At 40.8% G+C, this 15,726-nt stretch overlaps 1 protein-coding gene and 1 pseudogene across 1 annotated transcript; both read left to right on the top strand.

Annotated features, from left to right (window-relative positions):
• The first annotated feature begins 523 nt into the window (after positions 1 to 523).
• Positions 524 to 1,170, top strand: LOC119526347 (annotated as a pseudogene).
• Positions 1,171 to 5,899: 4,729 nt separating this feature from the next.
• LOC119521759 (NADH dehydrogenase [ubiquinone] 1 alpha subcomplex subunit 3-like) lies at positions 5,900 to 15,150 on the top strand. The gene is made up of 2 exons (XM_037820434.1): positions 5,900 to 6,001; positions 14,896 to 15,150. Exons 1-2 carry the CDS (start codon positions 5,900 to 5,902, stop codon positions 15,148 to 15,150), a joined length of 357 nt encoding a protein of 118 aa, XP_037676362.1.
• Positions 15,151 to 15,726: the final 576 nt, after the last annotated feature.

Raw genomic sequence — 15,726 nt, 5'->3', positions numbered from 1 at the left:
GAAAAGAGTTTGGGCTTCGCCTTTAGGGCAACAGGGAACTATTAAACAGAGTTGGGGAGCGCGATCAGATTTGTATCTTGGAAAAATCTCTAGAACTATGAATGTGAGAGTAGGGTCTGAGTATAAATAGGCTGTAAGTAAACCCAAGGATGGGACTGCTTTAGGCCACCTGACTCTATGAACCAGCATTTAAACTATGAACTCTCACCTTTGAACTCCTCTCCTGACCAAGCAGTATCCCTGGACACCACACCTAGTCAGGCTACTGGTAAACCATGGGCATAGGTGGTCTTGCCTGCAGGCTGAAAAGTAAGGAGCCAAGGGATATCCAAAAGGCCCAGCATGCCAAAGTGAGACTGGAGTCATGAGTCAAAAGAGACATTCCAGATTACTGCCACTGCCTCCACCAGCACCAGCCGTGATGAAGCTGAGAGGAGACCATGGGCCCCACCGCCCAGCCTCTCCTCCTTCCTGCCACTGGCTGCCAACCTCCTCACAACCTGTTCCAATGACCTGTTAAAATATGGCAGATTACTATGAAGTTCTAGGCTTGCAGAGACATGCCTCACCTGAGGATATCAAAAAGGCAAATTGCAAATTGGCCCTAAAGTGGCACCCTGAGAAAAATCCTGAGAGTAAAGAAGAAGCAGGCAGAAAATTCAAAACAATTAGCTGAGGCATTTGAGGTGCTATCAAATGCTAAAAGCTGGGGAATCTATGACAATCATGGCAAAGAAGGATTAAATAGTGGTGAAGGAGGTGGAAGTCATTTTGACAGTCCATTTGAGTCTGGCTTTATATTCCTTAATCCAGATGATGTCTTCAGGGAATTTTTTGGTGCAAGAGACCCATTTTCGTTTGACGTCTCCGAAGACCTATTTTAGGAGATCTTTGGAAATCAAAGAGTCCTCTCTGGAACCAGAAACAGAGGCGCAGGATCTTTTTTCTCTGCCTTCAGTGGGTTTCCATCTTCTGGAGGTGGATTTTCTTCTTTAGATACAGGATTTACTTCATTTACTTCACTGGGGCATGAGGGCCATACTTCATTTTCAACAGCCTTTGGTGGTAGTAGGATGGGCAACTTCAAGTCTATATCAACTTCTACTAAAATAGTTAATGGCAGAAAAATCACTACAAAAAGAATTACTGAGAATGGTCAAAAAAGAGTAGAAGTTGAAGAAGATGGCCAGTTAAAATCCTTAACAATAAATGGTAAGGAGCAGCCACTATGCTTAGATAACAAGCAATTCAACACACACATTTAATGGAAATGTTAAACTATAGCACACACCATTTGAGGATTAACAGGAACATTTTTGAAGATTTCAAACAAACTCTACTTTCTGTATAACTGTACCTAACCTAAAGTATTTATAAACAGCTCATCAGCGCACCTATTAGTCATAGACATTTGAGTTTACTTTTGGGATCACATTAATAGGACCAATTTTTCTTTTTGCCTTTAAAATTGTTTTAAATTTCTGTATGCACTTTGCTTTTTTTATTATACTTAATCCAAGGTGAACTGTGATTATTTAGTAGTGCTAGGACAAAATCGTACACTAACACCAGCAAGGATCTTGCTCTTTCCATTTTGTTTGAAATGTCAGCCAAGCAGTCACAGTCTGCTGTGAAGTTACCATTGCCAGGATGAATCTTCTTCAAAAACAATTTCAATGTATTTTCAGCATTTAGCAGCAAAAGATATTAATACATTAATGGTGATATATTTCTGTTCAATAAAAATTTAGGATGTCTTTTAGTTGTACATGAATGCTGGCAACTTAATAGTTTTGAAAATTGTTTAAATATACAATGTTAAGTTTAGGTTTATAAAACATAAATCTGGTAAACTGAGTATTTGTCATTTGCTTAAAAAAAAAAAAGAAATGCTAATTTGTTTGATGCATTCTTTCATGAAAAAAAAGAGAGAGAGACATTCCAAATCAAGCCACAACACTAAAGGGACCAGAAGACAGAGAGGCACAAATCAAGTGTGAGTCAAAGGAAGGCAACCCAGAAGTGTAGTAAGGTCAGCAGAGATGATAAGAAGCAGTCTGGGAGGAATCCAAGATGGCAGCTAAGTAAGACAGGGCAAAAAACACCTCCATGAAAAATACTAGATAAAAGCCAGAAAGTGACCCAGAACACCAGTTCCAGCGATGCACCAGCCGGACAAGGTCTGCTAAATCCACAGAGACCTTGCATTTGGTGAAACCGGGAGTCTGCATTCTGAAACGAGTGAGTGAGCCAGCTGAAAGTCCGGCGGCTGTGCTGCAGTGTGGGGAAACCATGGGTTGGTGTTTAGAGATGGACTAGCTCTTTAAAAAAAAAAAAAACTGGCACTGACTGCAGATACAGCAGTGAGAACCGCACAGTGAAGCACGGCAGGAGAGGGGTGTCCCAATGCCTTGGTGTCTGGTGTGGAGGATAGCCCTTCCCACACCCGCTGCTGATTGTCTCGGAGCTGGGGGACAGAGGGGAGCCAAAAGGAGAAAGAAACTGTGCCCCTTGCAACCATCTCCCCAGCGGGCTGGGGACGCTCCTGCCTGGGGCCAGACCCATAGCCCAGAGCCATGCCAAGTGTCCCAGTGAGACAGGGAGTGTTTCCCACAGCACCGCACACATGCCACAATATCAGCTGTGGAGAGTGGCCTTTAGTGCACCCGCAGCTAATTGTCCCAGAGCTGGGAAGGCGGAGCTGTGCGAAGAGGGGGAAATTAACACGCCCCATTCAACCATCTTTACAGCAGGCTGGAAACAGCCTTGCATGGCCCAGCAGCCCAGGGCTTCCCTGGAGGGCCAGCATGCACTTGTGACGTGGTGCAGCCTTCCCTAGGCAGGGGTCCTGGAAGAGCACAGCTGAGAAGGGGGCCTGCTTAGAAATCCCAGGGACCCTACGCCAGTGCCAGGGACTTGTGGGTCAGTGGCAGAGATGATCTGTGGTGGGAATGAGGTGAAGGCTTGGACTCTTGCAACAGCCTTAAATCTCTGGGAACACCTAGGAGGTTTGATTATTAAAGCTGCCCTGCCTCCCTAATCACTCAGACACACACCTCACATTCAGGGCTGACAGCAGCAACAACGCACCCAAACTTAGTGCACCAATTGAACCCCACAAGAATCAGATCCCCACACAGCACAAAGACGAAGTTGGGGAAAACTGACTTGAGGGGAATAGGTGACTCGTGGGTGCCATCTGCTGGTTAGTTAGAGAAAGTGTATGCCACCAAGCTGTAGATCTGACAAATTAGAGATTGGTATTTTTTAGACCCTGAAAAAACCCTATCAAGTAAAGCAAATGCCAAGAGGCCGAAAACAACAGAAAATCTTAAAGCATATGATAAAACCAGACGATATGGAGAACCCAAACCCAAACACCCAAATCAAAAGATCAGAAGAGACACAGTACTTGGAGCAATTAATCAGAGAACTAAAGATAAACAACAAGAGCATAGCACAGTATATAAAGAACATGAAGAAGACCATGGCACAGTATATAAAGGACATAAAGAAGACCCTATAAGAGCATAAAGAAGAAATTGTAAGAGTAAATTAAAAAATAGATCTTATAGAAATAAAAGAAACTGTTGGCCAAATTAAAAAGACACTGGATACTCATAATACAAGATTAGAAGAAGTTGAACAATGACTCAGTGTCCTCAAAGACCACAGAATGGAAAATGAAAGAACAAAAGAAAGAATGGGGAAAAAAATTGAAAAAAATTGAAATGGATCTCAGGGATATGGTAGATAAAATAAAACATCCAAATTTAAGACTCATTGGTGTCCCAGAAGGGGAAGAGAAGGGACATCTTCTAGAAATACTTTGAATACTCTAGAAAGAGTATTCAAAGAAATTGTTGGGGAAAACTTCCCAAACCTTCTACACAATATAAATACACAAAGCATAAATGCCCAGTGAACTCCAAATAGAGTAAATCCCACTAAACCCACTCCGAGACATATTCTGATCAGACTGCTAAATACTGAAGAGAAGGAGCAAGTTCTGAAAGCAGCAAGAGGAAAGCAATTCACCACATACAAAGGCAACAACATAAGACTAAGTAGTGACTACTCAGCAGCCACCATGGAGGCGAGAAGGCAGTAGCATGATATATTTAAAATTCTGGGAGAAAAAATTTCCAACCAAGAATACGTTATCCAGCAAAACTCTCCTTCAAATTTGAGGGAGAGCTTAAATTGTTCACAAAGAAATGCTGAGAGATTTTGCTAATAAAAGACCTGCCCTACTTTAGATACTAAAGGGAGCCCTACCAACAGAGAAACAAAGAAACTAGCGAGAGATATAGAGAAATTTAACAGACATATACAGAACATTACATCCCAAATCAGCAGGACACACATTCTTCTCCAGTGATCATAGATCTTTCTCCAGAATAGACCATATGCTGGGACATAAAACAAGCCTCAATAAATTTTTTTAAAAAAATGAATTTATTCAAAGCACATTCTCTGAACACAATGGAATACAATTAGAAGTCAATAACCATCAGAGACTTAGAAAATTCAAGTCTCTGAATTGACGGTAAAATAAGGGGGAGATGAAAACATTCCTGGATAATCAAAAGCTGAGGGACTTCATCACCAGTAGTTCAGTCCTATAAGAAATGCTAAAGGGAACTGAGCAGGCTGAAAGGAAGGGACACTAAACAATTAACTGAAACCACATGAAGAAATAAAGATTTCCAGTAAAGATCACATGGTAAATATAAATACCAATACTGTATTTTTTATTTGTAACTCCACTGTTTACTTCCTACAGGATCTAAAATACATAAACTTTAATGATAAATCAGTGGTTTTGGACTCAATGTAAAATTTGTAATTTTTGGCAAGAACTACATAAAGGTGGGGGAATGGAGGAGTAAAGGAACATGATTTAGGTGTCTATTGAAGTTAAGTTGGTATCAAAGAAAAATAAGATTGTTATAGACATAAGAGGTTAAATTTAAGCCCCAAGGTAAACACAAAGAAAGTATCAGAGAATATGACCATAGAGATGAAAAGTGGATTATGGGTTACGAGAAGTGGGGGAAGGGGCAATGGGGAGTTAAGAAATGAGTGTAGGGTTTCTGCTTGGGGTGGAGGGAAATTTCTAGTAACAGATGGTGGGAAGGTGATAGCATTGCAACATTCTAAATGTGATTAATCCCACTAATGGAATACTAGGGAGAGGTTGGAATGGGAAGATTCAGGCTGTATATATGTTTCCACAAGTGGGGGAAAAAAAAAGACAGTCTAAATAGATTATGACAATTAAATGCCAAGGATGATCCTGGATGGGATCTGAGGATGGAGGAGAGGAGGCTCAAAGGGACACAGTTGGGACATAAGAAAAAAATGGAAATATAAAATGTAAGCTTGTATCAGTGTTGAATTTCTTGAACTTCTTAGCCACGCTTAATGGGAATGCATAAAAGAATGTTCTTGTTCATGGGAAATGTATATGTGAATTATATTGTTTGTTCACGGATGTGTGCAGCTTGCTCTCATATGTTCAGAAGACAGAGCAATAGATGAAGGATGATAGCTAGAGAGGGAGGGAGAGAAAGAAATGGTGTGACAGGATGTTAAAGTTGGTGGATCGGGGTATCAGGGGAGGGGGGTCAGGGTATGCTGGATTTCTGTGTATGGGGTTTGTATTGTTTTTGCAACTGTTCCTGTAAGTTTGAATTTATTTCAAAATAAAATTAAAAAAAAAAAAAAAAAGAAGAAGAAGAAGCAGTCTGAAGAGATGCCTCAAGTGGCTGAAATGCAGAAAAGGATCCTTTTCATAAGGTGCTTTAACTGTCATCTATTGCCATGTAACAAACCACCAAAAGTTAGCAGCAGAAAACAGCAATGATTTTATTTGCTCGTGATTCTGTGGAACAACATGTTGGCCTCGGCTGAGCTGGCAGCTCTTCTGTGCATTTTGCCTGAGGCCACTCACGTGGCTGCAGTCATCCGGCAGCTGCATGGGGCTGGGTGGTCCAAGGTGACCTCACTCACGTGCCTGGTGGCTGGTGTTTGGCTACTGGCTAGCTCATCAAGAAGACCTTAACTGAGTCGGTCTACCTCTGCTCTACATGGCCTCTCATCATCTGGTAGGTTAGACCATGTTTTGCCACATGGCAATTGCCGGGCAGCATTCCAAGAAAGGAAGAACTGAAGCTTCAAGGTCTTTGTTCAGAATTATCACAAAACCAGCTTCACTGTGTTGTATTGATCAGAGCAAGTCACAAGGCCAGTCCAAGATTCAAGGAGTGGAGAAATAGTCTCCATCTCTTAATAGAAGGAGCCTCAAGGCACACTGAAAAACGACATGGGAGAAATTACTGCATTCAACTTTGCAATCAGTGTAGTGCAGGTGCCTACAGGTTACTAAGTCAGTCCAGAGGCATCTGAGATCCCACAGAAGTAAAAATGCCAAAATATCATTTCTGCTCATTTATCAATGAACTTAGCAACAGGACACTTTCGTTTTCCAAAAGGAGGCAAAGTAGTCCAAATTCATAAACATTATGCCTTATTGAATGCCATTGATTTTTTGGAAAATAATGTCCAGGTGCTTTTAACAGAGAGTTAAATTGTAAATAATACCCCTTTGGGTACTATTATAGTCAGTGAATTTCTGTTTTCATGTACTTCATAACTGAGTATTTATTTCAAATTAGCTTCAATTCACTCATCTATTAAATATATTTACCTCCAAAATTCCATCCATGAACTATAAGACAGGCACCTTCTAACCAATAAATATAGTTATACCAGTCATTCTGCAGGAAGGAGAAAAAGGACCACCTTTTCCTAAATGTTAGGTGACCCTTCTCTGTGTATTTAGAACCTGAAAATAGCTATCTTCCTTCAGGTGGGAGCCAAGTTCCACACAGCCTCTGACTACCCAGCATCCTCTATTCCAAGGTTTTTGGAGTAAATCTTTTCTGGGATACCAACAGAATGGGCCAGTTTGAAATACTCATCATGGGGAAAACATGGAGAAGACTCTTCTGTTTACCTATTGCCAATTACTGGAAGGTTGCTTCTTTTTCCAATGCCTTTCTTCTCCTCAGCCTTTGGTTTGTGATATTTAGCTCTTTCTTACTTTGAAATATACACAAAGAACAGAGAAATTATATTCAGAGATAGCAAGTAAAAAGAATGCTTAAAAACAGTCAAAATAAATTTGCTAGTCAGTTTCATACTTTTTCAAGAATATATTATCCATTTGCTATTTTAATTCATATTTGTCAATCATTTGTTCTTCAACAAATGTTTATTACTCAGTTTTACTCTGTATGAGATATTGGGACAACAGGGAAGAATATAAACTACTCTGATCTTAGGAACCTCACAGTCAAGAAAAGGTGAAATTTGTAATATACAGCGGTGGGTAACCAAATAATTGAAAAGGGACTTCTTTTGCCAAATTATAACCTCTGCACGTGAAAAACTCCAAGGTCTAATAAACTCATGGGATTTTGTTTATGTAAACATAAAATGCCTGACTTAAAAAGAAATAAGTATTAGTCAATTTTTAAAGATCATCTAGCTGAAATCATTTTATGTAAACAGGGCCTTGGAGAGCACAAGTCAAAGGTTCTATTTCCTGGTTCCTTTATTTTCAAATCAATTCAACAAGTGCTTATGGATCACCTGCTGAAGGCAGGAAATGGGCTGAGGTAGATAAGCACATCTCCAATCTTAAGGAGCTTTCAATCTATGAGGGGGATGGATTGGTACACAACCGTGGTACAGTTTTCACGACAGTGTCAAAATCAATGGAACACAAGTTTGTACCCTTCATTTTCAGATGGTTATATGATCTGAGTAAAGGAAATGAAATGAAATTTTTTTAAAATTAAGAAGAGAAAAATAAGTTGAAATATCTTCCTCTTCTATGACAGAAAGGGTTATGAGAAGTAGACAAATCAAACGTATATAAATTTTTTTAACAGGAAGGAAATTTTCCCAATTGGGAATTAATGAGGACTGTGGGAAACATTATTTGTAATGTTTAAGCTAAAATAAATAAGAAGGTCCAGGTAGAACATGTCCCAGAGTATCCAAATAGTACGTGCTTCTAGTAAACTGTTCATATATTCTTTTAATGATGAGGTCTGGGAAGAGACCATGAAAGTATATGAAAGCAATGTCAGGCATTTTTATAAGCCACAGAACTTTCCAATGTACATGACTGCTTCCTCACTAAAAAGTACAAGGCAGGGGATGAGAGGAATTATACTTTTTAAAGTATCTAGAATATAATGGCATCATGAGTTAACATACCTCAGACTTATGAGGGAAAAAATCATATTGGACAAAACTGGGAGATGTTTTTGATAGAATGGAACACAGTAGGTGTTGATTTTATGTCACTATAAGTTAAACCTTTTATTTTGCAGTCAAGGAGTGAAAAATAAGTATCAACTGGCTGGACCTGCTCTCCTGATTTAATAGCTTAATTTCCAGAAATGCCAGTGAAAAAATAGCACAAATGTTTGCCTAGTCCAATTCTTCTTTATTATAGTTCATCTATTTTCCCTTTTCAATGAGGAAAGCAACACCTAACAGAGCTTAATTAACTTTATATTTTATGGCACAAACCACATTGCCTTAAAAGAGAAAGCTTGTTAGAGGCAAGAGACAATGCTTCCTAGAACCCAAGCCGTAAAAAAAGCAGGATGTCCACAGATTCTTATACCTGGTGGTTAACACCAAAATGAGGACAATTTTTTTCACATGTTAAGTTGACTGACATTTTACACTAAAACAAGGCAGTGATGGAAATAGCTTACATACATGTCAAGAAAGTAACAGTGTCCCTGGAAGATTCATCTTTACCCCAGTGACGCTTTTCTTTTACCACGTAAGTTTATAATTTCTATATTCTTTCTTGTTTGTAACATTGAGAAAGGATATCAGAAGGATTCCCTCTTCTCCCCCTCTTGAAAGTGCTGAAGGTAGCACACATCCTGAAATTCCCTTAAGGTAAAAAGATGCTTAAAGATAGAACAGTTTATTCTGTCAGAGGACTTGATGTGTCAGAGCCTCAGGAATTGTTCGTCTTCACTGAAACGATGAATACACTGAATATGCTTGCTAATGTTTCTGAGCAGATTGCCCTGACTCCAGCAAGGTGGCTGATTCCTTGTCATAGCTAAGTGAAATATAAATGTTTAAAAGAGGATCTAGATCAAGTATATGTGGTGGCTAGAAACTGTATGCACCCCAGAAAAGCATGTCCTTAAAAGTTAATCCATGCCTGTGGGTGTGGACCCATTGTGAATGGGATCTTTTGGTGAGTCTACCCAGTTGAGGTGTGACCCAACTCATTCAGGATGGGTCTTAATTCTCTTCCTTTATAAACAGGATGAATAGAGAGAGAAGGAGAGAAAGCCACAGAAGCAAGAAGCTGAAAGCAACGAAACCCAGAAGAGAAGGGAGAGACCAGCAGATGTGGCAGGTGTGCCATGTAGCAGAGGAGCCAAGGATCACCAGCAGCAGGTCTTTGGAAAGAAAGTATCACCTTGTTGACACCTTGATTTGGACATTCAACAGCCTCAAACCATAAGCTAATACATTTCCATTGTTAAAAACTAACCCATTTCAGGATTGCTGCTTTGAGAAGCCTAGCAAACTAAAACAGTATGTAATTCAAACGGAAATAAAAGCAGGTGGCACCGTTGTGACTTCTTTGAGAAAGCAAAACTAGAAGTTTGAATGTTTTTGTTAGAATAGGATGCACTGCTTATAAAAAAAGTAAAATAAGAGTTGCTTAGGCAAAGTTTATAATGCTTTTACATAAAAGAAACCAAGATGTGGACAGGGCAGGTTTGGTATGGAAGCTTCACAGTGACACCAGAGACAGAATTTCCTCTCCCTCTCCTCGACCAACTCAGTAAATGGCTTCGATTTGCAAGATCACTTCATGGTCCCAGATGGCTGGTGGATCTCCAGACATTACAAATGTGTTCCACACAGCAAGATAAGGCATGGGAGAAAGGGAAAAAAGGCCTTTTTCCCAACCAAGCTAGCCCCCTTTAATCAGTCTTCCCATAAGTCATACACATTTCTGCTTAGAACTCATTGGCAATATCTAGCTGCAAGGAATGCTGGGGAAAAAATGTTCTAAAGATTTCATTGCCCTCCATGATAAATATCGAGATTCTCTTACTAAGCAGAAAGATGGAATGGAGGTTTGAGTAAGCAACTAGCTTTCTCTGCCTCACTGGATTTTTCCCCATATTTAGAAACCTTAACATGTGACTATAAAGTAACCATAAACAGGTCAGTGGTTGCCTGGGGCTGGGGGATCAGCACAGGACAGGGGATTCTGACGAGGCTTGAGAGACCTTGTGGGGGTGATAGATATGTGCACTATCTTGATTACGGTAATGGTTTCACAGTTCTACATAACTGTCAAATTGTTGGCATAAATATGTACAATAAAGTGTAGGTTAGTTATACTTCATTAAAGCTGTTAAAAAAATAAAATGAAAAATTAAAAAGAAAAGAGGAAGAAAAGAAATGGGAATATACACACACATACTTTTCAAGAATCCATTTCCTAGTGCTATTAAAAGAAGAGTTATTCTTTCTTAGTTATGGAATAGCTTTTTAAAATACCTCTTCCGAGAGACTGAGAGATTGTTCTTGTAAATCATGTGAAAAGAGAGATGTTGATGATGGTATTCGATAATCTTTTGCACCAACTCGTAAGTAAAGGCTGCCAAGTATAATATTGGTCAGGGGCAATGGAAGGTGTTTTTCATTCACCAATTAAAGTAAACCCACACCCATCACTTAGGCCAGAAACTCATTAAACTTAGTACCTTCAATTCTCCTCTTTTATAGCTAAGGAGGCTTAGGAGAAAAGTCTTTTCCAGAGCGAGTAGCAGTGAAAAGACAAGAATTCAAGATTTTTGTTTCTGCTAGAGGCAGGGGATATGCCAGTTATTCTCCTACAATCTCAGCTCTAATCCCAGCTTTCCGTCCCCTCCTGTGTCATGATGAGGCTGGGTCTCTGCAAACCACTTCCCAGGTTCTGGTTGGATCCTTAACTGACAGAAAATCAGAAAGGAGGATAAGGGGAGAAGGCACCCTCTTCCTGCTTCCAGCGTGGGCCTGTGCCCTTCAACAGCAGTGGCCAGCTATGGCTCCAGGCTGTAAACTTCTTTCAGCACCGGCTGTACCAGCCACACCCTTGTCCCCTGGGCCACACCTCTCCACAGAAATTCAGACACCTTCTGGACAATGTCTCCTCCTCACAAATCTCAACCCCAGATGGAGGCACTTTGGAGATCTGAGAGCCAGCTGCCTGCCACCCCCTGGTTAGAGACCCAATCACCAATCCCCTAGAGGCCTGGCCACCGTACCCGGGCCCCTCCACAAAGCTCCAGGCTGTAGTGACATCACTAGTTCTCTTTTGTTTCCATGGTGCCAGGGCTAGTTTCTCAAAGTTCCCAATCTTAGAGTTAACTCATCATCACCTTTTGCTCCTTCAACTTCCAATACCTATATAACCAATTACGTGCATTTAGTCACCTGTGTTTGAAATATCTAGCCTGGCTCTCTTTTTGGGACTATACCTTTACAAGTAAAGGGGATTTGCTTTCCAACCAACTAAAGCTCCTCCATAGCCTTAAAAATAAATGGGCTTAAAGGACTTGTGTTCCTTCGGTTTGAGAGTCAACTAATAATGTATCAACCCTATAGGTTTTCCAGAGGGAAAAAGATGTACTTGGTAGCTTTGTCATTGGACCAGCTCCTTCCTAAATGTGCAGATAAAGGGCTAACTGGAAAGCCCCCAGTAAGAACCCGAAACCCTGGACTCTGATCAGAGACAAGTCCTCCAGCCTCTGTGCTTGAGTCTACTCCTTTGCAAAACCAGAGGGCTGGACTCCTTTACTTCCCTCTTTTTTCTGTTCCACAGGTCGCAAATCTCTTTCTCTCTGTTTCCTCATCTGAAAAGTCTTGAAAATAAATGGTACCTCTACCCATCTGAGGAGATTGTTGCAAAGAGAACATTTAATAACAGTCTGAGGACAAATCTCCTTGACACAATTCTTGAGCACCTCACTATGTAGCAATACTAAACCAAGTAGAAAAGACACAGAGGTGAATAAGATACATTTCTTGCCTTCAAGGAATTTGTAATCTAGAAAGGGAGAGAGAAATATAACAAAGTCCTAATGCCATGTGAGGGGTGCAAGAAGAGAAGGAAGTAATAAACTCAAGGGGAGGGCAGGCTGGGACAGTTAGAGATGGCTTCCCAGAAGAGGTGATGTCCAGTCATGTCTTGAAGCAGAGAGAGGAGTTTTCTAGAGAGATGAAGGAGAAATGACATGCCTGGAAAATGCAGCATTGAAAAGGCAGAGGAGTGCAAGCCTGTGATGTTTTCAAAGAAGTATAAATCATCAGCACTGCTGAAGCTTAAATGTGTTGGAAGCAATGAGAGTGGAGAGAGAGGGCTAAGGATGGCCGCGCCATTCTAAGAGGCTGGACCTCATCTCGTAGCTATGGGCAATTAGTGCAGAGTTTGAAGAAGAGAACAGACATGGCACCATCTTAGAAAGGTACCTTTAGAAAAGGCAATTCTGGCAGCAACCTGAAGAACCAATTAAAGGCCGGGAGTCCAGCTAAGCCAGGGCTGCCAGAGGATGAGGGCTGGAACTAAGGCAGTAGCAAAGGGAGAAGGCAGATTTTAGAAATTCTTTGCTGTGAAATCCAATGGACTCTCTTTAGTCTTTAACCAACTTGACAGCTCAGCAGTATTTATCTCTAATGAGCACACCCTCCCTCCCTTTTTAACACTCTTTTTCTTTGGACATCATTCTCCTACTCTCTAGCCTCTCTCTCTCCATGTGATCTTCTTCCCTTGCCTGGCCCTTACATTTAGTATTTCCCAGGGCTCTCTATCTTTGGCCGTCTTCTCTTCCCACGCTGCAGCCTCCCCCCATTTATCGCATTTACTCTCTACACTTGAATCTAAATATTGATGACTCCCAAATCAATATCACCACCCCAAATCACTGCTCTGCACCTCATACTCATATTGACAGGGAGCCCACTGGACATCCGTGAGCTCTGTGAGGACAGGATCGATGTTTCACTTGCAGAAATAGGTGGGTATATGCATGTGTGTGCATGGGTGCATGTGTGTGCATGTTTGTGTGCATGTGTTTGGAGACAGAACCCTACCTGGTCCTCTCAGGTCATTTCTTAAGCAGGCATCTGCTTTGCCTCTTTGAACAGCCTAAGCCTCTGTCTCTCTTATAGCACTTCCTCAAATCCACCCCGTCCTCCTCCACCTGGGGAGCTCCTCCTCTCTGACCACCATCTCTGCCAAGTTAATTCTTACCATTCTTGGAGGTCCAGGTCAAGGGTCCCTCCTCTGTGGAGCCTGCTCTAACACCTAAGGAGGAATTAGTTATTTTTTTCCCTATGCAGCCACAGAGCTTCATACCCACTTCTCCTTTGTCACATGACACTCTAGATTCCATTTCTGGGTCTGCTTCCTGCACTAAAAGAAAGCTTCAAGAAGATACAAAAATAGTAGTGAATTCTTTTTCTACAATGCTTAAGAGATTCTGTTCTGGAAGATGACCCAGCACTTTTACCCAAAGCTATGGAGTAAGTAGAAAAGAAATTAATTATAACTGAGATAGAGAATTTTAAAACTGGAAGTCATTATTTGAGTTTAGAACAATAAAGGAGCTCTTATTAAATCGTTTCAGGGCACAGTGTTGAAAGCATGACTGGATGATGTGGCAGGAATTCCTCCCTTCTCCCTGTATTAGAATTTAATTTCTACCTTAAATAAATCTCACTCTCAAAGGGGATTTTTGACAGGACGACGGCCATTAATGAGAAAGAAAACCCTGGAAACCTAATTATCAGCTCAAAAGACATCCAGGGACAGCAATGTGAGGGAAAGGCGTGAAATCTGACTGTTACAGTGTTCTGTGCTTGTGCTGTGTCTAGGTGTCTGTAGCTAATGCAATTATTTTTCTCTAGAGCAGTCTGTAAGAGACATTTCCATGAATAACATTTAAAGTGACCACATAGTAGATTAAAGGAAAGGAAGTTTTATACAGACATCATCAAAAAGAGATACAGATGTGCTGACAAAGGAGCTTGCTCCTTCAAGCGTGGTTATTGCCCATTCTCAGACAGGCAGCCCTTAAATGTAAGGGTGCAGATAGTCAATAAGTATGTCTGGGGAAGACAACGGGAAGACTCCTGTGATAAGATGGAAAAATCAAGCTTTCACAAACTGATGGTAACTTTGCTGTGTATGTGTTGGCTGTGCTATATTTTATTATTTCATTCTGTCCTTCCAATGGCCTGAATTCAGTATCCCTATATGTGCACATAATCCTTACAGCATATCCGATTAACTGATTATCATATTTCCTCAGAAATATTCAGAGACTTTCAGAAATATTTCACCCAAAAAACATAACAGACCACCTTACTGGAGGATAATTTGGTACACTCTTCAAAAGTCTAATAAATATACATGCTTTTGACCCAGAAATTCACCTTCTGTGAATTTACTCTAAGGAAAGTATTAAAGGTGTGTGCAAACGTGTATATAGAGATGACTAAAATTGTAGTGAAAAGTCCTGTTCATGTGTCAACTTGACTAGGTGATGGTGCCCAGGTGTCTGGTCAAGTAAGCACTGGCCTGTTACTGCAAGGACATTTGTGGCTGGTTAATAAACCAGATGGCTGGTTTATTAAATCATCAGTCAGTTGACTGCAACTGTGACTGATGATGTCAACAAAGGGCATGTTCCACAATGAGAGAATGCAGTCAGCTGGATTTAATCCAATCAGTTGAAGACTTTAAAGGGAGAAGAGAAAGAACTTTCACTTCTATTTCAGCCAGCTAGCCTCTCCAGGAGAGTTCTCAAGAATGGGTGGTCCAAGGAGCAGGTGCCAGTTGGATCCTTCATCATCAGGGGCCTCACTGTAATTCTGCCCTCACTCAGCCCCTACACCAAGTTAGCCAGTACAATCAACCAGACCACAACCCACAACAACCCAGTGCCCATCCCAGATGATGGCAACATGCCCAATTTGCCCAACCATCCCGAGGACCCCCAGGACCCAAGCTTGGAGTGGCTAAAGAATCTGTGAGCACATCCATTGACAGGGAGGAGGCAGCCTTCCCCCTCTGGCCCCAATAAAAATATGAAAAAAACAAAAAACAAAAAAAGACAACATTTTACTGAATTCATTTATGAACTCTAGGAGTTTTGTTGTGGATTGTTCTGTATTTTCTACATATAGGATCATGCACTCCGCAAGTGGGAAAAGTTTTACTTCTCCTTTCAAATTTGGTTACCTCACCTCTTATTTCTTTTTCTTGCATAATTGCCCCAACAAGAACTTCCAGTACAATGTTGAATAACAGTGGTGACAGTGGGCATCCTTGTCCTGTTCTGTTCCTGATCTTAGAGGGAAGGCTTTCAGTGTTTCATCTGAAGTGGGATGTTAGCTATGGGCTTTTCATATTTGCCCTTTATCATGTTGAGGATGTTTCCTTCTATTCCTAGAGTGTTAAGTGTTTTTAGCAAGAAACAGTGCTATGTTTTGTCAAATGCCTTTTCTCCATCAATTGAGATGATCATGTGGGTTTTTCCCCTTGTTAATGTGGTATATTACATTAATAGATTTTCTTTCAAAATCACATTCAAAAAGTAGTAGTGTTTC

The sequence above is a fragment of the Choloepus didactylus genome, chromosome 1 (genome assembly GCF_015220235.1).
Source record: "Choloepus didactylus isolate mChoDid1 chromosome 1, mChoDid1.pri, whole genome shotgun sequence".
NCBI lineage: Eukaryota > Metazoa > Chordata > Mammalia > Pilosa > Megalonychidae > Choloepus > Choloepus didactylus.
The sequence above is the reverse complement of the archived record's forward strand: the minus strand, read 5'-3'. Positions and strand labels throughout refer to the sequence as shown.